General features: G+C 36.4%; 1 protein-coding gene across 1 annotated transcript in view; it reads left to right on the top strand.

Moving 5' to 3' along the window:
• Positions 1-24172, top strand: part of MYBPC3 (myosin binding protein C3) — a 61971-nt gene extending 37799 nt beyond the window's left edge. Inside the window, exons 25-35 of the mRNA XM_049825821.1 lie at positions 1597-1785; positions 3840-3974; positions 5181-5348; positions 6708-6796; positions 11317-11512; positions 16702-16841; positions 17608-17767; positions 18322-18458; positions 21002-21188; positions 22281-22323; positions 22834-24172. Coding sequence (XP_049681778.1) covers positions 1597-1785; positions 3840-3974; positions 5181-5348; positions 6708-6796; positions 11317-11512; positions 16702-16841; positions 17608-17767; positions 18322-18458; positions 21002-21188; positions 22281-22291 — 1412 coding nt within the window. The 3' untranslated portion in view covers positions 22292-22323; positions 22834-24172. The remainder of the gene's footprint in view (positions 1-1596; positions 1786-3839; positions 3975-5180; positions 5349-6707; positions 6797-11316; positions 11513-16701; positions 16842-17607; positions 17768-18321; positions 18459-21001; positions 21189-22280; positions 22324-22833) is intronic.
• Positions 24173-27282: the final 3110 nt, after the last annotated feature.

The following is a 27282-nucleotide window of genomic DNA, read 5'->3' as shown; positions in this document are numbered from 1 at the left end:
AAAAACATGCCACGAGTAACTTTATACATTAGAAGTGATGATACAACCTGTCAGCTCAATGGTACTTCCACCACTAATTTCCCAAAACATTCTGCAGACTCCCATGCAATTCAATATAGACAGGAAAGGCTCCTGATGCAGGATTTGTGTGCCTATAGCACATCAGCAAACATGCCTGTCATTCTCCATCTCCCTTTAGACGCTAAGTGTGAATCATACTTCCCAGGTATACCAAAGGGACATCTGCAAGTTTGATAGCTGTGACCTTTGTGAGCAGCAGGGACTGAATCATTGACCTACACAGCTCAATTCCTAAGTCTTTACAATGTGTTTGCTATAGACATAGTATTGTAGCTGACCACTATTACGGATGTATTCTCTGTAGACTATGGGTAGAAATAGACATATAATACATGGCATGTGTAAATTACTATTCAGCGTGTTTTGTGATTATTCACTCCATAGTTAAAAGATTAATAGCTTTCAAAACAAAACCTATTTTAAAGAAGTCTACATGCATCACATTCAGGCATACCACCTGCAACACAGAGAAGCAGCATCCTCCATATTAAGGATCAAGAAACACAGATTCTATTCCCAGTTTTGGGAAATGAGTTTATCTTTTAAACTGACAACCCAGCCTGATTTAGGCATTCTGAAAAACAGCACAGTAGTGTGGGAAAGGCTGTGGATGTTGAGTAGGTGAAGGAGATGTACTAAAGACCTGGATTCTGGGGATACAGACTACATCTATGCTATACCATAGATTTATTCTGCAGTGCATGCAGGTCTCTTGGTTCTCTGTAATCACACAGGTTCACTTTTCTTCCCAAGGGAATCAGAGCAAGAAAAATGGTGCGTGGCCAGGACTCACTCCACTATAGGGCTGAAGCAGAGCTGGGATCTGCACTGTCTGGGAAGCACCCTGCAATTCCATCACTTAGCAATGGACACAGAGATCTAACATCAGTTCTTTAATAAATCATAGAGAAAAAAAAAAGGGGGGGGGGGGGGGAGTGTCAAACTGTTCTTCCAACTAATTTTTGTATTGGGATTTATGTTGTTAGTCAAGATTAGTAAATTGCAGCAGAATATAAGAAAGAAAATGATTTTTTAACTGTCTCATCTTACACATTTCAAGGCAATTTCTCCTTCACCGAAAGGGCTTTCTGTTGAACTGCTGTGTCTCATGCATTTCTCTGCCATTAGGAGTGAATGACCACATTCTCACCAGAAAGAAAGACCATTTAAACCAGCCCTGCTAGTATCTCTATTTTGCATACATCTAAATACCTTAATAGTAGTGTATAGCATGCAAAATGTGCTTAAAGCCTAATACCAGACATAGACAATTCTAAATAACTTCTACTCTGAAAAGTATAATTGTTCAGGTAAGAATGTCAGAAAAAGGAAAGTAATACAAGAGGAAACTGGAGGAAAATATCAAAGCTTCACACAATTCAGTTATATGCAATAATTCTGAATCACATTTGGCTTTTTTATGCACTGGGAGAAAAAAAAAGTTACTTTCTTTTTTCCTACATGTGAGAGAAGAATTTGCAGTTCTTTCACATCAATAAGAGCTATTCTTTCCAGGCTATATTTTAGAGAGAAAGAAGAAGAAGAGCTATCGATGGATGAGACTGAACTTTGACCTTTTAAAAGAGCTAACCTATGAAGCCAAACGAATGATTGAAGGAGTAGTTTATGAGATGCGGATTTATGCTGTGAATTCTATTGGCATGTCCCGGCCAAGCCCTGCCTCGCAACCCTTCATGCCAATTGGTGAGTTCTACCTATTATATTACTTCTAGGACAAAACCAAGACAGGACAATTTTCACCTCTTCTCTTCAACTGCCCATATACCGAAAAAGAACGTGTTAAGAAAAAGGCTATCGATTATGTCTATATTCTATATTTAATCAACCTTTTCATTTGTTATCTTCCTCTTCTCTATCTCATTCCCCTTTCTGAGAAGCACAGAGGTTCCAGTTTCATGAAATTGCTGATGAATTTTTAGTTGTTATAATTAGAAGTGTGAGAGTCAAGCTGGATCTGGAAAGGAGGAGAACTAATTGACAGAAATTTCCCTGTCCCTCTCAGCTTCTCCCATTCCTTTATGGGTGCAAATATCACAGTATCCCACCCAGTACTCCCTTAATCCTGACCCTCTCCCACAGCTAAAAGGATAGCTGATTAAGAAAATATTTGAGGAATGATTTTCTATAAATAATCCTTCCCAACACAGCAGTGCAGTGTCTCCTGCAGTCCCTGAGCAAGGAGTAAACTAAAGGAGTCCTCAGGAAAACTGCCTGCTAAGAGCTTTAGAAAGACAACCCACAAAAATACAAATAGCTGAAGATTAAAATGACTAGAGTTGCTAGATCTACAAATATCAGCGAAGGGGGACAGCCTGCTGAAGGAGATAATGTAAAAGCAGATGATGCAGTGAAGGGGTCAGAAGGAAAGGATGAACTGCAAGAAGGGTCTCCTAATTCTGGATTTCAAACACACAACGGCTGGTCTGCAACAAAAGAGGGCAAATGGAAACCATCAAGCAGAGCTACTGATAAAAAAGGTCCAAAGTTTTCATGGGATAGGCAGAGTTTTACTTGATTAAGGATAAAGTTCACACTTACTGCTTCAGAGAAGAGGTTTGGGGTTTTGATCGTGTGCTGTGTGGTTGTGTACGCTCCGAACTGCCTTTGCCTCCTGTGTGCTGTTCACAGTCTTTGCTGCCATTTGAATATGAAAAATTTTGACACAGCTACATAAAGGAAACTGGGTGATATTTTTGTAATTTTTTTTTTTACAATAACTTTGCGAACTAAGATCAATTTCAATCAGTTGCACAATTTATACATCTGTTTAACTTAGTTTATATATGAAATATTTCTAATATGTGAAATCTGTTATGTATATTCAAAAGATGTTCAGTTTATAATACATATCCACAGAGTACGCCAAACATACATTTCTTTAACATGATTGCTTTTATGCCACGTATACTAAATTTTATGTTCCAGCACTCTAAATGTTATTTTGAAAAATTTATCTTTCTGTTTGCTTTTAGGAATCAATGAGTTCACAGTAGAATTTGTGTGTATTTGGGATTCTCCAGTAAGGGCTCTTCCTGATTGTTTTTTAATTAGTAGACAACAGTCATGCTTAAGATGACTGAATTTAGCTAGTGGTCCTTCTGAACTATGGATTTAAAAAGAGCCATGACACTCCTGTTCGGAAAAGATATGAAATAGCTCTATCTAACTGAAATATTTTTGTGAGCCCCAAAATATTTTTCTTAGGCATGTCTCTATTATAAATGTACAAATCAGTACTAGTGTTTCTGTAAACATGTAGTCATAGCTTTTGGTCATTTTCTCCACTGTTAGAAGAAAATGAGTGAAGTCAAATTTAGCCACTAATGAATTTGGTCCTCTGACTATGTGAATTTTGTCTAATTACAGTCAGGGTGTAAATACAGCATACAAATTGTATGCATTTTTATTTCTAAACTTTTCTGCAGACTTCTGCTGACAATTTGACTCCCTTCTACAACTCTTCTTTTTTCATTGGCTTTTACTTATGAGGGAGCACATGTGAATAGGAACTACTGTCTTAACTTCTTGTTCCCCTCGCTATTATAGGAATCTTATGTTGCACTTCTATTAAATGAAGTATTAGCTGTTACATTTTAAACCCGAGCTTCAGCTAAATTTATTTTATTAAAACAGATAGTGGTATATAATTCAGCTGCTAATCACTCCTTTTGTAGCCTTTGAATTCTCACAGTTACATTGCTATTTCTCAGAATTTACTTCTATGTATTTCCTTGTAGCTCCTCCAAGTGAACCAACCCACTTTACAGTGGAAGATGTTTCTGACAGCACTGTTGCTTTGAAGTGGAGACCCCCTGAGCGGATTGGAGCTGGGGGATTAGATGGTTATATTGTGGAATACTGCAAAGATGGATGTAAGTAAGCCCAAGTACTAGGCAGCAGCAACTGAACATTATTAAAATACTACAATTGCAGTAGCTTCACTGCAATAGCCCAATAAATTAACCGTATCCAGTATCATTAAATTTGAACTCTAATCTATGACTAACATCCATGCCAACCATCACTAGACTTACCACGATATGACTGTAAAACCATGAGTCACATCAACCATAACATCATCTTCACAATCATCATAAACTTTAATACAGAAAAGTACTACAAAAATACCAGTGCTGTTCTATAGTCACTACTATAGTTTTGCAGCATTCACAAATTGTGTATTCCTTAAAACCAATATAATAACATGACTGTAACAACATCAGTCAAACCTTCAAGTAGCTGATACCTTATCACATCTAATACTTGTGGTCTGATAACAAAAAGTATAACTGTACCATATCTACAACACTCAATTTACTGCAATGCTAAACCACAACATTTATGTCATAAAAATCAGATAAATTTATAATCACTTAAATCATGAAATTTTCACTGACACTAAACTCAATTGCCATATAACCTAAACTAGGGTTTTTACAGGGTATAATCTATTCAGAAATATATTATAGTCTTTAATGAAATATCATCATGGAATTACCAGAATCCCTATGTCATCACCATAGAACAATGATTTTATCAGTCATACTCCTGTGTTATTAGAATAACTAAGGAAGCCCCAAGAATTCTATTCTACAGTGTCAATTGAGAAATTAATAATAAATTCCAACAGTTATGTGGTTTGTTATTATTTTCAGCATATATGGCTCCCACCAAACCATTTGGACACCCACAGAACATATACTTATTTGAGAAAGGCTTCACTTTCTTGCTAAAATTACTTCCAAAATTATCTCCCCCTACCCTCTTGCTAATGAAAATAAATTAGAGAAGCCCCACAGCTCTAAACTCTATAAAACAGAATGCCAAAGGAACTACCCAATGATGATTCCCTTACCCTTAGCTATTTTGAGTTACAAAATGTATATATTCCTTAACTCCATGTATAAACACATCTTCTAGATCCAGAGGTCTTTTTCCATCTTAGTTTATTCCCTTTTAAGTCTAGTATTGCATGTTAAATTCATTTTACCCTAACACAAATTTACTTTCAATTGTAGACAAGGCATCAGTTTGGAAAAATAATATATTATTACAATATGCAAATCCTGTACTTGCAGCTACAGAATGGATTCCAGCTCTTCCTGGTCTAACTGAGCGCACATCTGCACTGATTAAAGACCTGGTCACAGGGGACAAACTTCAATTCCGTATAAAGGCTATAAACTTGGCTGGTGAGAGTGGAGCAGCAATAATCAAAGAGCCTGTTACTGTTCAAGAAATCCTGCGTGAGTATCTATACTGAATAAATCTTATTAACCTATTTCCTCTGGTCAAAATTCTAATCATGTACACATGAAGAAAACCTCTGGGACTGACAAGCATGTGCCGCCTTCTGAGAATACCACCCAAACAGCTCTTCCACTTTGACTAGGCACCCAGTATCTTCTGATTCTGAGAACATTACTATACTGTACAATATTTCTGAAACATAGCTCTTAAAACAAAATCCTACTTCTTACTTTCAAAATATGGACATTTCACCTCTTGAAATGGCACTGTCAGCATTTAAGAGACACTTTTTTTAACATTTAGCACTCTGCTGGAAAAGCTGTTATATTACTGCAAAATAACAGCTGCATAGGCTACAGCAAAACATCTATTTAAATAAAAGCAGTTATCTGTACCTGATTGTCCTAGGTTATTAATTAACACCCTGTGTATCACCCAACAGCAGGAGATTATAATTCATTTGACTGGAGTCCAAAAGATATCAAGAGCTGCTAATAGTGGATTCCTCAACCTTGACTCATACGAAGTGTCTGCCAGAGTCTCACTGACAGTAAAATGACTCAGTGTAAATGAATCTAAGTTGTAATGCATCTCAAAACCAAATGGACATTAAGACAGATACTCCAACTGTATGTTAAGAAATTCTTTCTGTAAATGGCTAGGAAAAGAATAAGGAACACATGGAAAACATAGAAAACTTTCCAGTGAGGTAGAGGAAAGCAGGAACTAGATGAAAAAACATGCACTAAGGTCCTCTTTTTGTTAGCAGTAAGTAAGCCGCTACAATGAGACTCCACTCCTTCCACCTCAAAGAAGGAACTATAACTGAATGACTGTAGAAAGGTGGAAGGAAATCCAATGATTGCTCTACTTTCTGAGTAAATCCATAAATATCTCCAAATGGCAATTTACAACGAGCCGCAGTATCAATATAGCAATAGATTAATCATAGTCTATAATCACTCTTTTACTCTGATACACCCTTTGTCCCATTCTTTCTATTGAACTGATAAAGTTCTCCAAAGAAACAAAGTCCACATAGAAGGCTCACATCCAAAGTCACCCAAATCTGCCATTTCAGACGCAAGTTTCACAAATCCTGCTGTCATTGAAACCTGCTCAGTTGTAAATATATAACTGAGATTTTCTACTAAATTTGTATCCAATGGTCAAATAAATTTGAAAGTACTTAGAGAATTAACTACTCCCTAACTGAATGAACAGTGTTTGCACAATTTTCTTATACTTACAAGTGTCCAAGCCTCTCCTCTTTGGTGTTTTGTCTTATTTGTGCTATGAGTAATGTTTCAAACCATCAAAAGCTGTGTATTTAATGTACTAATGCTTAAATGCAGAGCGTCCCAAAATCTGGTTGCCACGCCATCTCAGACAGACTCTGGTGAAGAAAGTGGGTGAGACAATCAATATTGTTATCCCTTTTCAGGTATGTATTGGTTTCTATTTTGTCATGGTTATTTATCATTACTTACCTAAAGTACTTTCCTTTATGCAAGTTCCCTTTGCTTCACTGCTTAAGCAGTATTACATAAAGTATGGCTGATGACTTAAAAAACCCTCTCAAACGTTAAAGAAAGGGAAAAAAATATTACTTTTCTTTCAGTCACAATTATTTTACAGTCACAGTTTCTTCCATAATCCCTCCTTTTGGGGAAGAAGAAAAAGTGCGTGCTGTAAGTAAGTGCAAGCCCGTTCTTGCTTATTGACCATAGGATGCATCTTAAAGAGACAAGTACACAAAAGCATAAGAATTCAACTAACTACTCTTCTGGAGCCAAGGTACATGATGTTACCGGGCAAATTCTTTGTCAAAAGTGTGTATGTTCATTTCTGAAAGGCTGACTACAAAAATTAGAGTTTGTACTTAAACAGAGTATCACAATTGGCCCTATATAGAACCTGTGTGTTCACAAAGAATAGCTTGGGTATTACTGTACATGAGCTCAAGGTGTAAAAAACACAGCATGCCAAGGATTATCAAGAGTGCATGCATGTAACTACATATGCTGCTATGGCATGTGCAAAATGGCTAAAATATACACACAGACTGACCTCACCAGTTACCCTGTCTTTGCATTTTCTACAACAGTATAAGCAACTATAATGACTATTCATAAAACACCACATACATTTTTTTCAGACGCAAGACTATAATATCAATACAGTGCAAGAATTAGTGTGTGAAAGGAAAAGGTTTTCTGAGTGAGACATAGGAAAAGAAATTGTAAATTGCAGATTCTGGCTCTGACAGAGATAGCCTCAGTAATAATAGATATATCATTTAATCTAGTCCTCATTTATAATTTGAAGAAACTAAAATTATTCTGCTGTCCAGGGTTGACATTTACGAAAATGTAATCACTGTTATTAGTGAAGAGTTTTGAAATTCTCATGTAAAAGATGCTGCAGATATGCAAAGCATTTTTTCAGCAGGGGAACACATATGCACACATTACCGATATTCTTTTATTTGGGCAGTAACAGCAGGAAAAAAAAAATCTATATAAGAGCAAAATCTAAGTAAAATAAAATATATATGTCTTTTGCCCTGCGGTTACTGGGTTACAGGAAAAGTTGCTTTTTCACAAAGATATATCTAATCAGTAAACAGTTGCAAACCAATACATGCAGTAACTGCCTTGAATTGCATGCTCGCACTACTTTGACATAATCACATGCTTTTTTTTTTTCTTTCACGTTTCTTATCTCCAAAATTGCTAAAATGGCCCCTTCACTGAGGTCTACCCACATGCAAAATTCAAGATTTTACATCTGATATTTCTGAGTTATGTAAGTCTTAAAAAAATCAAATTAAATAAACAGATATTTTTGCTGCTTTGATGCCTGAGTTGAAGAAAATTTGCACAAAATTGGCAAGCTGTCCCATAAGCAGAAGAACAGATAAAGTTTGGCATTTTTTAGATTTGTGTCTTATGTATCCTATATCACCATCTTCCCAGCATAACAACCCACCTCTTCTGCTTAGAGCAGCCTCATGGCAATATTCCCAGAGATTTGCCAGTTCTTTGCCCTAGTCCCCTCGGTAGTCCTAGTTGATATGTCCTCAGTTCCCTAGGCCAGAGAAAGTATGTGTAGCAGCTAATCCAGAGCTTCATTTACCCTGCCTGATCACTCAGCTGTTGCCCAACAAAACGGATAAAGACCAAGTCTTCCCTGATTTTTCCTCAGTGGGGACACTAACTGAGGTTTCAGTATTTCACTGTCATCAGTTTTCACAAAACTGTACTAAGCTAATCTTAGAGATTTCTAGTGCATTGTCAAATTTAGCTGAAATGAACCAACTGATTCAGAAGTAATTTGAGTAGCTGACTGACAGACAAAGCATGTGTTGGTATAAACTCTTGTCTCCTAAAAGGTAAGGCTAACAAAAAATGCTAAAATCTATCCATCAACACCAAATTTTAGCCCGAGAACAAAACCAGAGCATTTTCATTCAATAGGTATTTTTTGCATGCATTTAATTTGTAATAGCATTGAACTGCAGCTATAGCTACAATTCTTAACACTGCAAAACTATTTAGAATATGCAAAACTGAGGATCTTTCAAAAAAAGCAAAGCAAAGAGAACATTTCGCTTTACATTTTGAAAAAGCTTAAATCACTGACCATTTCTATTGAAGAAATTAACCTTATCTACTCTAAGTAGATATGATTGCAATCTTCAAATTACAAAAAGGATATAGGAGAAAATACATAAATACTGGAATTACTGTGAACCCTGAGCTAGGGAATACAAGCAGGCAGAGTATCATCTAACTAAAGTGTAAGTCAGTGTCTTCTGCTATTTACAGTTTCTGTGCAACCCTCTGTGGTCACTACTGTGTCATTTAACACTGAAATTCTATTAAATACCTTGTCAAGGTATCCCAGGCTAAACGCTATTTGCAAATCTATTCAAATCTTTAGATTAAAATGTACAGAAAAAAACCAAGTACAATGTTATTACTAACCCTTTTTCTGTTGAGTGTGTAAAGCAGGTGGGACATTCTGCTGAAAGGAAAGGAATCAACATATTCTTGTTTTGAAATTAACTATATAGGCATGTGATTGAAGGGATATGATGTGCTATAAGTGCATAAAATTCACAGTATTGCTGAGTAATCTTCTTGCCCATCATATATGTGCAAATATAAACATGCAAAGGTATTTAAATTCATTCTTCCCTGGCAGTAAACTCCCTGAAGTTTCTCTCTAGTGCACTATTTAGCCGCTCTGTCACTTACTGTTCTCTCTCTCTCAGATTACCTATTACACATTGCAGAAATCCAATCCTCTGAGATATGTATTAGGAACATGCTTTCTATCTGTTTATGCTTTTCACAGTCTATAAATAAAAGAGTATATGAAAATCAACACTTGCAATCTTTCACTGGCACTCATAGCACCTCAGAAAAGGAGGTGCTGTGAGTTAACATATCTGATCAACCACACTCAAACATCAGCAGTAGCAAAGCCCAATTTATAGTCAAGATATTTCTTATGATAAAGATAAAGCTATGGTTTCTCATGCCTGTTTTTGCCAAGACATTTAGTGCCAGATCCTCAATTCACCTCATTACTAAATACATCAAGAACTATTGAATCTTGTAATCAGTCTGAAAATCTAGCCGAGTATTTGTCTTGATAAATTAGAAATTTAAATTAAATTTCCATATAATTATACCATTTTAAGTAGATTGTTTTTACTTTGAAAGCATTCCCCTAGCCAAAATTTTCAATCAGGATCCTCATAAAATTTTAAAATATACACGTATGTGGAAAGTAAAATAGAGTCAATTCTTGTTAAGTCAAGTTCACCAACGATCAGACATAGATATAGGAAAAAATAAGTAAATATGCAACCACCATATCCTTTAACTTGTTCAAGAATTTCTATACCATCCAGCTGAAGAAGGGAAGCCATGTCTTCCTCTAACAGGTTTTTGTAAGGGTTCTATGAAATGAGACCAGGGTGAAGGTACACTAGAACTGAACAAAATAATCTTGTATCTATTATTTCAGAGCTACAGGCCTGAGGTGGCAGCCTAAGCAAATCTGACTGCTGGCTTGCATGGTCTCACTTTCCCTCCCCACCCATCTGAGTTACTCCTGGTTTTACCACATTAATCTGGCAGAAAATTAAAAAAAATCACTGAGTTATTTTCTGCTAGATTGAGTATAAATACAGTTAATAAATATGATAAGGCCCTTTTCTGTTTTCTTGGGATTCTTGGTTTGGAGCTGTACTGTGGAAGTAGTACTCAAACCACTTTTGAAGAACTAAATATTATCTACCAGTTTTCCTGGAACTGACTGAGTGACAGTGATGTAAACCACAGATATCTTACTGATTCCCCAACGTCATCCTCCATGGGTGTAGCAACACTGACTGCTTAGGTTGACAGTCACCAAAAGAATTTTTGCAATGCATAAAAAATTGTACAGCAAGTTTCACATCCCAAGACTTCAAGATTATAGTAATTTTTCAAAAGATCTTAAAAATACCTGGGGATAGAGAATCAAATGTTTTAAGAAAGGGAGGAGAAGGGGGGGAGGGGGGGAAGCTGATAAACTGCTCAGATATTAAAGACTTCTGTTACTTAATAATAGAGTGAGCCAGATCAACTGTTGGCTTCACAGATGCCTGGGAAAGAGTAACAGATCAGCACAAGTATATTTTTTCTGGATTTGTTCTCAATATAATTTCAGTCTTTTCTCTAACTATAGCTAAGCGGCATCATCAGGGCATGGCGCCACTAAACCACACAGATGGGACCAAATATTTGTCTGCAAGAAAAAGAAACTGGAAAGTATTTAGAGAGTTTACTATCTCAACTCTGCATATTATATCAGGCTTTCTACACTTACAGATCACTTAAAAAAAAAAAAAAAAAAAGAAAAATTGAAATCTATTATAGCCTAAAAAATTCCTTTTTTTCTCTTCAGGGTAAACCAAGACCCAAAATAATTTGGATGAAAGATGGTCGAACTCTAGACTCCAAAGATGTGGGAATTCGGAACAGCAACACGGACACAATCCTTTTCATCAGAAGGGCAGAACTTCATCACTCAGGAGCATATGAAGTCACTCTTCAGATAGAAAACATGACTGATAAAGTTACAATAACAATGCAGATCATAGGTAAGAGCCTAACAACATCACAATTAAGCATATCATACAAAACAAAATAGTGGCCATACTGAGGCAATCCAAAGATCCAACTACCTCAGAATCCCTTCTGTGACAATGGTTGATAGCAGATGACTAGGACAAAGCTCAGAGCAGGGCTAGCATGTCACTTTATTTTCCTAGTATATTTTCCCAGCTTGAAATGATCTGTGTCCTAGAGACTTTTGGGGGGAGAGGGATTATCTGTGTGTCCCATAGCTCTTGAGGGATTTTTTTTCTCGCATGATTTTATCCAGTCAGTTTTTTAATCCACGTCTAGTTTCAGAATTGAAATATCCTTTAGTAAGGAATTTCAGTTTAAGTGCATGTACAACTACGTGTTTGTTTTGTTTTGCGTCTCTCTCCTGATAATCTCATTTGATATCCATACAGTTTTGTGTCAGAAAAAACATGAATAATCATTTATTCACCTTTTCCATGCTACTGATGATTTTGTAGCCTCTAGTCACACTCTCATTTAACTTTCTCAAGTTTTAGATTCTTTGTCTATTTTTAAAAAGATGCCATTCCATATCTTCGATCCTCTTTATCACTCTTCTTTCTACCACTTTGAGAGTGATAGAAAGAATTTGATAGTTCTGGTGTTCTTGGGAGTAGCCATGTTGTCCTCAAGGAATGAAATACAAATCCTAGAATGGATATACTCTTACCGCGTTTCTTCAACAGATGAGGACGTTGAAGGTAAAAATCATTGCACTAATATACCTCTACTGTTGCGAGAATTAGAAATGACATGACACAGTCCTGTGAAGTTGGAAAATTCATGTTTAATGCCTTACTCTATTAAGAGTGTCTAGTTAGCTTGAGGCTTCGTGGAGGCTTATTCTCTATTATACAACTTCTAGTCTCTTGTCTAGTGTCATTTTAAAGAAATGCACTGCCAGTGTCCTGGTTTCAGTAACTTCTCTTGGGATTTTATGAGATATATTCCGAGATCTTGCCTACTCAGATTTCACTAATATTTAGCCAGAGTTTTTCTGTGTTTTTCCTCATTACAGCTCTATGTAACATTCTTGATAATTATTTTTATTTACTCTCATCCCAAATTTCCTCCAAAGTATCAATACATTTTCAGAATATGTATTTTGACACAAAAAGAGTATTTAAACATAACTCCTTATGCTTTGGAATTGAAGATATAATGCTGACTGTATTCTGCTTAAAGTTTTATAAAATAATGTCGGCAGAATGGGTATGCAGTGGTGCCAACAGCAAACAAGACAGGCATAACAAATTGGAGCAAATACATCTTAATACCACAAGTTGCTTCCACGCAAGAGGACAGCTGCAGCTCTGCAACAGCAAAATAAGTAAATGGCCGCTAAAACAAAGTAAACCCAAGGGACTCGGATAACGGAGAGTAGTGCACCCTACACACCAAAATACCTTTCTAAAACTGGTTAGTGACTCTAGATTCTAGCACATTGCTCTTACAGCACAGTACCAAGTATCTTCCACCCATTGTTTGGTACTGTAGAAAGGCATAAAACCACATACACGTACCATTGTCAAAGAGTTATGTCATATAAAAAAATGAAAAAAAAGCAACTAATCTTATTACACAGATTAATACAAGTCAGAGTTGGAGGACAGGCATTAAACTTTTTACTTCTTGGGCAGCTTGCTCAACTGAAAAAGAATAAATACATTTCCTTTAATTCCTGGCCCAGAAAGGGCTTGTAACATATGCCGATACTTCTGCAACCAAGGCATCTACTCTGGTTCTTGATACTGTCACTCTTTCATCAGAACTACCTCTTTTCAGTTCTCTCAACAGCACTTTTGCTCTCCAGTTTTTATATTCTCTTGGCAGGAGAGAAATATGGATGATTCAGGCACTCTTCCTATACTACTAGTAATGCTTTAGGTGCTGTAGAATGGCATGCTGAATAGCCAACCCAGCTTTCAGAGATATAATAAATTAATCAGTGATCTTTTGAGGTGTCTGTTCATCAGCTAATTTCCCTTGGCAAAAGTCTACTTGATGAAAGAGTAATGCTTGGAGCTTCAGCCATTATCTTTTTTGGAGTAAGGCAAGAATGCAGGTAACCAAAAGCTCTGCCACTATGATGAGTCACATATCAGTTCCAAACAGGAAAAAACACTTCTATTACTGCCATCACCTGCCCTTATTGCCAGAATAATTGCTGTAGTTTACTCTAGAGATCTAAAAAATATGGACTTTTACTATGGGAATAGAGTATATTTCAAATACTTACAGAAAGGTCTTAGATAATGAAAGTATCTCCAATCTCTGAAAAAATATAGTTCCCTCAACTTTTTTCCCCCCTCTACATGAATCAATAAATGATGCTTTCCATTATGCCTTCCGTTGACCAAAGCAAACCTCAGTTCTATATTTTTATTATTTTTAACTGGATTTATTGTTCTCATTATTTATTATTTGAAAATGTAATAATAATTTCTTTTTGAAAGATAATTCACACTTTATCTCTTCTTCCCATTCTATAAAATCCAGTAACGTACAAAAATCCTCAGATGAGCTGGTGTTCAGGGTAGAAGAATATTTCCCCAGGATATAAATCCCCATTCTGACACAGTGTCCTACAGAGGAAAATAATTTGCTACAGATGCATCACTAGGATTAACTTTTCCCATCCTCTGTTCACCAGCTAGAGATGTACTAGTTAGTACTGAGAAAAGAATATTCTACAATTCTGCAAAGGAATTTTGAGTAGACATTCCTGCAGATTGCATTATCCCATCAAACAACAAAGATCAAGAATAGAAAAATCCATTTAGCAAATTTATCCATCTCTACCTTTTGTTAAGATTGTCCTTTACAAAGCCTTACAAGTATTGAGGCTTTCAGTACACTCTTTTTCTTTATCTATACCACCATGGGCAGATGTAATAATTTATTAAAAATTTATAAAGGGATTATTTAATACATCATTGAGTTGTTATCACATTAATCTAATAGCAGGTTAAGGCTTAAAGTGTTTTTCTGTTCTTAACTCCAAAATTGTTCCCCCTCCCAAATCAAATCTGTATCTATGTACATAAACACATACACAAGAATGATTTAAACAAAAAATATATACACACACATTCCTGAAGTCTAACTCTTCCAGTAGATTACCAAATTAACAAATGACATGCCATCCCATTGCTTTTAGTTTTGAAGGGAGGTTCCCAGATAATTGCTTGTAGGTAACTAGGAGAAATAAGGCACAGGCTTCAAAAATTTGTCCAGTGAGGCCTCTCCAAAAGGTGTTTTTTCCTTTCATTGCACTTAAGACTGTATTTTTCTTCCATTTATCAATCTCTTCCTATAGGATTTACACCAACCACCATCACCAAGATCTCCACAGTTTTTGACAAAGCATTGCCCAAGCATCCCTTTAAAAATAAAAACAACTGTTGTGTAGATATATCTGTAGGTAAGCACACAGGAAAAATACTTGTAAAACTAGGCAGATACTGTGGAGGGTTATAACAGTAGGTACGCTTGAAAATAATTAACAAATTGCCAAACATCACAACATCTGTCTACTATTAGATGATAATACACTTATTCAGGGCTTGTAGAGCTTTGCCAACTGAGACTGTTGCAGTTTTCATACCCACACAGGTATTCATATGTAGTATCCATAATTCTTCTCTTCAAATCAGAATAGATTAATTGGTTTCTGTATAATGAAGATACACATCTAGAAATATATCTAGATTTTTTTCCTTTTAAGTTGTGATTCAAGATAACAACAAATACATTTCCACACCTTCATAAGCAATGTTGTTCATTTGACAACACATTACCATTCACTACCTCAGAAACAGGGAAGAAAAAGAAAGAAGGTCAGGTAGCTGTTGAGAAACACAAAAGATGGCAGCTTTTTCTCTGAAATGTCAGTGTAAGAGAGGAAGGAAGAGGATGATAAATGGAATGAGAGCAATGCATTCCATATTCCTTATTGAGTTTCATGCAGTGCTCTAGCTGGCTCCAGTGTTTAGCAATTTGAAGGAGGACAAAAAGGGTTAAAGCTAATTATAAAGCAGTCTTTGATTCCAAAGTATGCCAGTGAAAAGAGAATTAGCACGTTCTGCTTTGACATAGAAAGGCACAGTTCCCCTAATAATAGTTAAATGCTGGTTTATTACTGCTTTGCATATCCTTCTTTAAGGAATTAAATTACAAGCAATCTATAATTACATTCCTTTGTGCTTTGCTCATCTCAAACCTACATCTGTCAGTTTCCTACTATTTTCTTCATTTTTCCAGCTCAGCTACAAAAAAGGAAGGCAGCTTCCATTCAGCTATCTAGAATGATCTCAAACTATCCTTCATTTAATCACAAGACCATCTACCCAGGCCTAATGATTGCCTCCCCAACAGGCCCTGTAACTGTGAACAACAACCTAACATATCAAAAAGGGGAATTAGCATCTTCAAGTTAAAACAGACAGGAATATTATTTAATAATTCTAATTTAAATGTTACAGCATTTGACTAAACAACATCCGTATAAATACGAATGATCCTTAAAAGAAGGAAAAAAATTATTATAATTTTATAATATATATTATTCTATATATTTCCAGGTATCTTAAAATGGACATAGACTTCTGTACCTCTTCGAGAGTTTGTTCTTTTTCTAGTTATTACAGAGAAACGTCACTAGTGGGCAAGCTAACAAGCACTGAGTCAACAGGAAAAAGTCAGGTGTATTCCCAAATAGCCAGCCTTCCTTAGCTGAGAGGAATATATACCCAGTTGCCTTGTTGTTTATATTACTCTCAGTGTATCTAAATGGCTGAGAAATTGCACTGGGGTAACAAAGCAAGTAATAAAACTGTACTAAAAGAGCTAATCACACCTATCCAAACAACAGAAACTTCTTATTCCATTTTAAGGGTTTGTCTGGTTCCTATGTTACTAATTCTATTGTGTTGTCTATTTCTCAGTAGGTTTCAGGCCTCTCAGAAGAGTATTAAGAGGGTATTTGAAAATTTCCCAACTTTCTTGTTTACAGTTTCAACTTCACATAACTGAAGTGTATTGCTATGGAACAATTCTAGATTGCTGTCAAGTTCTATTTTTTCCCTGCATGGGAAGAAATGACAAAGCTCTTGGATCTTGAAACCAAAAGCTACGCGTTTTTTTCATGTCTCCTCTGCAGACAAGCCTGGTCCTCCTCAGAATATAAAGCTTGTAGATGTTTGGGGATTTAATGCAGCCCTGGAGTGGACACCTCCACAAGATGATGGCAATGCACAAATCTTGGGCTACACAGTCCAGAAAGCTGACAAAAAGACAATGGTAAGAAATTGCACTGAGTTAGTGACTTTGTATGGAGTTTAAACTACTACCTGCTCTGGGAACACAGAGACTTGAGGAAAAGAGCTGAATTTGTGACTCTCAGTTCTGTGTCCAAGGTGTCCTATGGCATACTGGAGGCAGTTAAACACTGAAGAACAGAATCTAAGAAGAACCAAAAGGCTAAGTATAGAACTATATAAAATGCCCAGTAGAAAATATAAAAAGAGAGACCTAGCCTGTCCCATCTCTGGTGGTGACTCAACAGATAGCTCTACTTAGAAAGTGGAATTATATTTTTTATTTGAAATTATATTTTTCATAAATGCAGGGAAAAAACGAAGGGGAGGGAGGAAGAGTTAGACTTGAACTCAGATGCTGGGCATACTAGAATATATACTGGGAGAGGTATGTATGCCAGTCAAACTGGAAAACATCTTTCTCATGGAAGTCCCCATAAAGTAGTCATGTTCCAAGGACACATCCTGTATCAAGTTCCCCAGATATGAGTAGGGCTAAAATGTGAAGAGGTTTTTTTTCCCTTCAAAATGCAAGTATTCATACATCTATCACACCAGGCAGAAAATGAAAGTAAGAAAATATATCAGCTGATCTTCCCAGGAAGCAACATAATATTAATTTCGCAGTCTAGTGTTAAATACCTGTCTACCTGTCTTTTCCTTGTAGCAAGAAGGATCTCTCCATACCAAAACTAGCACCATGTCTGACCTCTCATAGCATCTTTCTAAACAGTATAGTCTTGTTACAGGAATGGTATACTGTTTTTGATCACTATCGTCGCACAAACTGTGTAGTGTCAGACCTGATTATGGGAAATGAGTATTTTTTTCGAATCTTCAGTGAAAATTTGTGTGGATTGAGTGAAACTGCTGCAACCACCAAAAATCCTGCCTATATCCAAAAAACAGGTAACATATTCTTCAAAACAAAGATCACAAAAGCTGCTAAGTACCAGAAGTAATACACTGGTAAATGGAAAATACAGTATTACTAGATGCACCACTAGAGATATTTTCATTACTTAGTAACTAGCACTTATAAAGTATTCTAGCATCAAGAGCCCTTATCTAGGGAGATCTCCTGTACTAACACAAACATCTGTTCAAAAATACTTAATCACACAGTCTTTCTAAACTATATTAAGAAAATAATACAACTGGGGGTTATATTTATATTCTGGGGTTAAAAGTTTAAGATGTCTGTGGTGAAGACTTCCCCCGCAGACATATGGTTTTCATATTTTTAACAGAAGCTGAAAACCCATGATTGCCAGGACCTTTAACTAAAGCATTAAACATGAGATGTGTTTTAGAGTAAAGTGAATTTAAAGATTTGTTATAACATAAATGCCATAGCTTTGAAGCTTCTCTAAATCATACAGGCAAATTAAATAACAAATACATTGTACACAAGTCAACAATTGAGAACACAGTTCTTACTATTTTGTTTCTTTGAATTGCAGGCACTACTTATAAGCCACCTAGTTACAAAGAACATGACTTCTCCGAACCTCCTAAATTCACTCACCCTTTAGTAAACCGTTCTGTGATTGCAGGATACAACACCACACTCAGCTGTGCTGTAAGAGGAATCCCCAAGGTACAGATTACATCAGCTGTCATTGATACTGTTGCAACAAGTCAAGATGCTGCCTTAGAATTTGTGCCAGTTCAGTGTGACTGGAGCATAACATGAGTATATTAAGAAAAAGTAAAGGTCACCCAATTATCTCCCACCTCACTCATAACTGATGCTTAACCAGAATGCACAGTGCCAGTGTTTTGTGTGGTTGTACACAGAACCAGTGGAGTCATACAGTCAAAGAGACAGAAGACAGTCATTGCTTATGGTAACATCACACCATTGAAATTGTACCATGTGTACATAAAATCTACCCACTGACAAAGTATCTTCTCCCAATGTATATTTTGTTCCCTTCAGTCTTTCAAAAAAACAGCAGCTAATGTAATACGCTGTTCCGTTAACCTAAATGATACGTAGGAACACCAGTTCTGTTATGTCAATACATCCACATAACTTTGAGAATCTGAGTTATTTTGCAAAACTAACTAGAATAAGACCTGCTGTCATGTGTGAAGTTTTGGGGCTTTTTTTTTTTTTTTTAAACTCACAGGAATATTTTCTCAGTCTAAATGTATTTGTCGAAGTGTCTTTGAAGAGTACAAAAATATGTACATTTTTTGTTAATCAGGAACAAGCAATAAAAACCTGTATCAGCTAGGAGCTAAATTTAGGTTTCTCAATAAAGGGAAATAGGCTTTTTGTCTGCAGCTAAGGAATTTACCATGTTATGACATAATCTTGTCATAAATTTAAATTAGTACAATCACAAAAAATGTGATAGCCTTTTCCCCTTCTGGCTATTTATTTCCAGCTCCTCTCCCTTCTTCATGCCTGCAGAAGGATCTGATAGCTACACAGCAAAACATGTAAGATAATTGCTCAAAGTTCAAATTAACTCAAAAAAAAAAAGATAGTCTTAATGCAATCATTTGCTGCAGTTCATTGGATGAAGAAGGAGCTCCAGACAAAACTCAAATGTAAAAAGCAAGCATATCCAAGTAAATAGCTACAAAATAACACTGTAGAAGAAATACTGGCAACTGTAGGCAAAATCCATCCTCGAGTAGCTGCCTCAGCTTAGATTCATCACGAAATGACAGTGTTAGTAATGATATTCCCTTTTGGTTAGCTGACTTTTTTGTGCATCTGTATCTACTTCATTCAGTTTCCATGGTTTTAAGAAGATTCTAGGAAAAAACTTTGTATTTTACAGCTGTGAAATACAGCAGTTACAGGCTTTTGAATGTGAGCATGCTAGCTCTTCCTTCCACATTAGCCTGAAGGATAAAATAGTCCTCATCCTTCAGTACACCTAATACTCTTAAAGCAGCTTTTCCAGATACATTTCTGTACTTGCATTGCCCAAATTAACCTTAACGAAAAGTTTCTGTACCTACTGCAGAACTCTGCAACAGGTCTTTTTCCATGGAGAATAGCTTATGTTGATAAAGCTTTCCAATTCTGAATAACTATAGATTATCAAGCATACCTCAGATATGATCTGTATGACATGAAAAAGTTACCACTTCAAGCACAGCCAATATTCATGCCCTGGTAGCAGTGTTGAAATAAGACATCTACCCAGAAAGATAAAGAGACTATAGAAAAAGAAGCAAAAAAATTTGAGGCAGGAAAAAATACAGCTGATATCTTTAAAGAAAATTAAGCATGGCAACTGGGATACACTGAATTGTATATCATGCAGGTCAAAGACACAAGTGATTCAGTAAATCTGAATGCACTCTATAAAACAGTGCAGTAATTCTATTTTTTTAATGGGTGAAGAAACAGAAGACATTAATTATGAAAGTAAAACAGGTGAATGCAGAGCTTGGTCTTCTACTTCTTAAAGTCTGTTTCTTCACTATAGGTAGGTACTAATGAGCTTGAAATAAACAAAAGCAGTTTGCTTTATATCAGATTTTTCATTTTCAAAATTTCATTTATAAAAATTAAAGGCAGATTTTCAGGTACCAGGAAAAAAACCACAATGGCTTAAATTCATACAGAGCCAACCACTTTATTGCTCAGCTGAAGCCAACAGGAACTTTATTTTGAAATTTCTGAAGTTGCTAACGATAGGCTAAATGGTTTGGAAAATCCTTTCCCAGCCCAAATGTTGGCATCACAAGTTGGCCACCCAACATCTGCAGACCTTTATGACACTTCTGCTCTCAAACTGTGCATTTTAATTTCCGTTCTTTAAGGTACTTGAAGCATTCAAATACATTTTAATAAGCCCAATTAAATAACTCCTGAAGGAATGAATTTGTAGCCAGTTTGTAGGTTTTTTTAAAAAAATTGCAATAAAGTAGGGTACAGATCTACATTCTCTACCTGCTATTTGAGAGTTAAAGAAAATACTGAACATGTGAATTATTAGTTTCGTGAGTTTGTACTGAATGAGGAGAGGTTCCTTGAAAAATTATAACACTGCTGTGTAATACATAGCCCTCATAATGCATAAACCTTTGAAGGCTAAATTAAAGCTGTAAGATCAGCTGTAAGTCTTCCATTTCCTACCTTCTATTTGAAAATTCTTCTTTTGTGTTCTTCAGCCAAAGATATTCTGGTACAAAAACAAAATGGATCTCTCCGGGGATGCCAAATACCGCATGTTCAGTAAACAGGGTGTGTTGACCTTGGAGATCCGGAAACCCACTCCATTTGATGGTGGCTGTTATACCTGTAAAGCTGTTAATGAGTGTGGTGAAGCTGAAATAGAGTGCAGACTGGATGTCAGAGGTAATCAGATGAATCTTATGGATAACACTAATACTGCAATGAAGAATGAGTAACAGATAGCTAAAAAAAAAAAAATAAAAAAAATTGTTCCCCTTTAGCTAACCCTGACTTCTTTGGTGGTATATAAAAAGTTTGTTAATTACACGCACCAGCAATACTATGTTTTTCATTCTAAACTGTTATGATATAATTAGGTTACTTGCTAGGCATTACAGGTCTGAAAGTGGGCAATTATTACTCTTCTGGCTTAATATTTCTAGAGAAGATACTTAGCACTGGAATGGAGGTCTATTTACAAATAGTGCATAGTGGATAATATTATTATCCTTTGTGCCATAGTCTGTAATTGAAAGTTTTAAATTAAGTCATTAGCCATAAAAGTTAGTACATGCTACATCACAAACATTTTTCAAGCACTGATAATTTATTTTGTTTGTCAAAAGGGCCAGGAAAAAATCTCACGTGTTTATAACACAATAAGAAATATTGACTAAATATTTTTGGTAAAGCTGCTACTAATGTATCTATTTGTAAATATGAACCTATATAGCAGCACTTTAAATGCTCATCAAAGCCAGAAAAACCTGTGAAAGTGGTGGGCATAACAGCCATTGATGGAGATCCATCTTCAGCACAGCAAGCCTGAAGGTATTCCTACACAGCACAGAATTCAGTATTTTACTCAGTGCTAAGTCAGGAATGTGTACACAGTACACCTTGCAGCGCTGGGCATCGCTATCCTCATCGATGCCTTGGCAGCAAGCAACTCAGCTGCATTAGGACGATAATGAACTCGGACTAAGAACTCTGAAATGCACAGCTAAGCTATGCAGCAGCTTATTATAACATGCTACTTTCAGTTCAATGGCTAGCTCAAGTATCTCTGTTCAGTGCTATACTGTACAGTGTAGACATGGCTCAAAGCTTAACACTATCATATTCTGAAGCTTTCCTTAGAAATATTAAATCTCCTTGGAATCACCAGATAAAAGCAACCACCATAAAGCTTCTATATTTCACCTTCAGCACCAAGTCTCAATTTAAAATTAGCATCCTTTAATGACTGTTTTGTGGTTTTTTTTCATTCTCCAGCACCTCAGTAAAACTCTGAATGTCAATTCATCTGCAAGTCAAGGTAGGAATCAAAGTAATTCAGCTGGACAGAGGAACAATAGCTGTTTGGTTAGATATAAGATTAAACAGTCATTACATATTCATGTTTGAGACTTTATGGAATTTTTATAATGTTGGCAGAGGGGTGTACTTGTTTTGATTTCTGTTTGGTTTTTTTTCAGTAATCACACTAAGATCACATTCCTGCAAGGCAGTTTATTTGGTTTATTTTAAACTCAGGATTTCATGGGTCTCAACCTTTAATATGCTATGCTAATGTAAAAATCTCTAAGAACAGAATACTTTGTTGACTTTTTTTCTTAACTCACTATAAGCACTCCCTCTAGGAAACTGTTATTTATTAATATAGACCTAACTAGTATCAATAATCTGTGTGCACTACTTTAACCAAGCAAGCAGAGTTAAAATTACAATGTGTCTAGAAGTGTAATGTACATTTTAGACTTTAAAGAAGTGAAATAGCTATAATAAACAATTGACAATAAATCCTTCTCCCCATTCTCTGTCTCAGCATTGGAATGGAACTTGAAAAGAAGAAAACTGAAGAAATTGATGAAGGATAATTTCAGTTACATTTAAGAGTCCTGCTCATCTTAAAAGTCATTTCACAGATGTGTACTAGGAGGTGGTGGTGTCTTGTAGTGTCCTACTTACTCAGCATGTTTTCAGACAGTATTTCCTCTTTCCATTAATTTTAGTTACACTGCCCCCATCTCTATGTGAAGAAATTCAGGGAAATCAAGATAAAACTTTCTTCCCATTACATAAATAAGATATGTCTGAAAAAACCCAAATATTACAATTATGTGCAAACCCAGTCCATTCTCAATGTCCAAAATGACCATAAATTCCCTGCTTCTACAGTTCTCTCCAATTTCTCTTCTCAGAATTCTGACATTCTTCATAAGAAAAAAGTAGCTCACAATAATGAGACATTAACAAATTATTTGTAATATTTAGTCACCTTTCATTATACTGATCTCTGCACAATATAAAGTAATTTTCATTCCTACTGCTTTTACTGTCAGTGCTTGAAATACCCAATTCTGTGCTCTTGAGCAGATCTTTGCAGAACCACGTCCACAACACACCATTTGGGAATCTCTGGCTAAAGCTACTGTGCTACTTTATATAGAAAATAGTTTCTTTCATAATTACTCACTACTGGTTTTCTAGCTTTTAAAAAGGCACCAACATAGTATTCCAGTTGTTAGATGTTTCTGCAACCAATCATAGACATCATACTAACCTACTGAGGTAATTTTGTACATCAGATGAAACAGTGAAAGATGTAATGAGGAAGATTATTTGCACGTAAATAAAAAAGTTTCAGAACAAAAACTTGTGATGAATGCAATAAACTTAGTGTCATCACATATTACTGAAGGCTTTTGAAAGTCTATGAATGGTATGTATGTATTTTTGCAGATGATTTTGTCTAATCAAGTGACACAATAGCGTTTCTGGCTTCTCACCTACTAGTTTGAATAGTATTTGGGGTGAGGTTTTTTTGGACCTGCAGTAGTAGTAGCTTCTGGCTGGTACTTAAAAGTACTTTTTCACTATCACAGTACAAGAGAAGGAAGGAAGATGAAATTAATCCAGAAAGCATTGTCTTTTGGAAGAATCAACACAAAGGAACTTAAGTAATACTACTCCCCTGCCTCCAACATGCTGGTTGAGATGGGAAAGTGTGGGACACAGCATGTTAATTGTACTAAACAAGCAAATACATCTTCATAATAAAACCACTGTTGATAATGAGATGTGTATTTTGATTTTTTTATAATGGTATCAGAACAAAGAAGAGTACTCCTCTAAAACCAAAGTCAGCTTATCCAAGGTTAACATTTGTCTGTTGCACGTTGTTGTTATTATTCAACAAATAAATAAAAACTGATGGAAAATATGCAAACATGTTTACATTGTTTTATACTTTCATTTTCTGAGCAACACTATTATTTAAAAAATAAGGCACATACCACACATAAAAGTCAGAGATGTTCTATATTATACAGAACTTATAATCAGAACACAGTGGACTGAGAGGATCACCACAGCATCTGTGGGACAATGTCTGCTGAAAATGAGAGACTGAATTGCAAGAGCTTAGATAACAAAGGACAGTTTACCCTAAGGAGAGTTAGGTGCTATACCAAATACATTGTATTATTAGAAAGGTGTTTGATGAAGAGAGTAGACTTTCATGCTGTAATAGGGTACAATACTGAAAGAGTACAAAAGTCCCTAAGAAAATGGCTTTTTCTGCTCAATTCTTAGCTGTTCAACATGAGTACAATGTTTCTGGGAAGAGCAGTGCTTCCACAAATGGACACTTATTTCACCTCTCAACTGTGAAAAGCAGTGTACTGCAAACCGATGCTTGCACTAGATGATAGTCAATTATTTTTTCATGAAATTTCATTGTTCAAATGGTCTTCAGGTACGAAATTCTACCACATATATAAAACATAAATGTCTAGTGCTCACAAATTTGCTCTCTACTGTTTTGAAGTCCTCAAACTAATGATAAAGAAATGCCTCCTCAGAAAAACTGGCTGAGATACTACTTCTGGAAGTATTTCATGCAGGGTAGCACAAAAGAGTTAGAATCTAATTCTATAGGGCCTTCTAACAAAATGCTGTGCTTCTACATGAAAAGCACAAATTAGTTTTAAGTTCCAAAACTTTCAATGACAAGGAGTGAACCAAATCCAAACCTGAACAGTTACAAAAAAGCAGCACACTCTAGTTAGGTTTCTAAAAATTATTCCTAAAAATGTGAATTCTGCAAATTCAAAATACTAACCACTCCTTACACACTGAGATGAGGAAAAGAGGAAAGGTACACCTGCAAAATCTGAACTTTCTGTTATTAGTTCTAGAAGGGTCTTTAGAAAATTGTAGCCATTTATTGATGTTTTGCAAGCATACAGTATTGTCATTTATCTATCTGTTCCATGGCTGATTTTGATCCTGAATGTATAGTTCACTAATTGCCCATTAATTCCATGTTGTTAACAAATAAATAAATAACTTTCATCCCAATCTGATTAAAAATACATAAACTGAACAGTTTCTCCCAAACCTAGCTAGCTAGGACCAACAAAGTATGTCACAGTTTCCCCCATCACACCTGAAAGACTACTTGACAAAAGACAGTTCTAACTAACTTTTCCTGGGTGGGATCTCCTCTGACGCACAAATCAGATGGACTTATCTCTAAATATCATGGCAAATATTCTTACCTAGTAGTTGTTAAGTACTGTTAGAAAGAAGAGTATCACACAGCACAGAAGTAGTCAAGTAGTCATTTCCTTTTAGTGCTCAAATCCTCACTGTTATTCTACGGGCAAAAAATAATAGCAAAATAAGTTAATGGTTGACCAATACTTCATAAAATAACAATAAAAGAAAAAAAAAGAGTATGAAACCCAAGTGGAAAAAAATTCAAAAGCCAAAGCATAACATAAAGAAAACCATCAAGCATAATTCTAAAACTGACTAAACGTTTCAAAGATTAAAGATTGGCTCCTTCAAGCCTGTATCAACTATTTTCTCATTTACTAATCCGACTCTAAAGCACTACTCAACTCTTATTTAAAAGCCATAAAATTAAGCTTCTCTTCAGGATGCTCACAAACTGAGCTTTAGAGCACTGACAAGACTGGGGCAGGCGTGGGCAGAGGGCGGGCAGTGTTGCCTTCAATGCCAACACCTGAATTTTGGGTAGTGGCTGTAGCAGGATTTGAGGAGGATTTAAAATACCACCCCCCTCCAGGACCACAGGTGGGAGCTGATTAGGATACCTCGCACAGCACCCCCCACCCTGTGTGGCAGCCTCCCTAACTCCCAGGGCTGCCCGGTTTTGCCCCGTCGGGGTCTAGGGACGCACACGTTGGAGGTGTGTAACGTGGGAGCCCCCGGAGCCCGTTACCGCCGGGGCCGGGCCCTGAGGTGAGGGCGCAGCCCGCCCTCCGCCATGGCGGCGCTCTGGCGCGGCGCTTGCCGCCTGAGGGGAAGGCGGCGGCCGCGCGCCGGCCCGGCGGCCGTTGGGGCGTTCCAAACGGCCGGCTCGCGCAGCGGCGCTGCCTCCCCTCAGGGCCGGGAGCTCTTCCACCCCCTCGTCCGCTCCTGGTCTGAGGCGGGATTGTCCAGGTCTGACAAGCCTGAAGGAAAATCACTTCAAATGGTGGTGTGAGCATAGAGGATTAAGGTAAAGCGTGCTGGGTTTCATCCTGTTCCTTCTCCATTTTTAACTCGGCGGCCTTCAAACAGAAGCTGTCAAAGGCTGTGTGTGAATTAACTGATGGTCCCCCACGGAGATAATTAATTCTTCCTGTTAACAAATAAGAAGTGGATCAGTTGGAGCTAAAGAAGGGAATAACGTATGTCCACACTGAAGTCATGACAGTGACTGCATTTGGTGGAACTTCTCATATTGCAGCCTATTTTGTATTCTGCTATCGTAAATACATGGGTACGGGTTTAAAACTACCATGCATCTCCATGGTAACAGCTGCAGAATAAACATGTTCATTGTTTCTTTCCTGAGCATTAGATTTCTAACTGGTTAATAAAAATGCATGTAGCATTTCATCCCCAAGCCACTGTAAGGCCAGGTATATGTTATACAACTAGAGCTATTCTTCTAGAAAGGGTGCCAACTACTAAATGCATTTTTATAATATCCTCAATGCAGATGGATCCTTGTGTGATCAAGGAAGGGTAACCTGTGTAATAAGTTATCTTTCCATCAATGTGAGTATGTTGTTGCAGATTGGGTACTGATGCATTTTATTTAGATATTCGAGTTAGGATTAACTACACCAATCAATACTCATTGTTGTAACTGAATCTGCACTAGCATGGTTATGCCAATACAAATACCGTAAATGAAAAAGTCCTAAATTTTTGCACATTCACATGTTTGCTAATAAATTGTTGCTTGGAAGATCAT

The sequence above is a fragment of the Accipiter gentilis genome, chromosome 22 (genome assembly GCF_929443795.1).
Source record: "Accipiter gentilis chromosome 22, bAccGen1.1, whole genome shotgun sequence".
NCBI classification, from domain to species: Eukaryota; Metazoa; Chordata; class Aves; order Accipitriformes; family Accipitridae; genus Astur; species Astur gentilis.
Note: the sequence above shows the minus strand (reverse complement) of the source record. Positions and strands in the feature narration are given on the sequence as shown.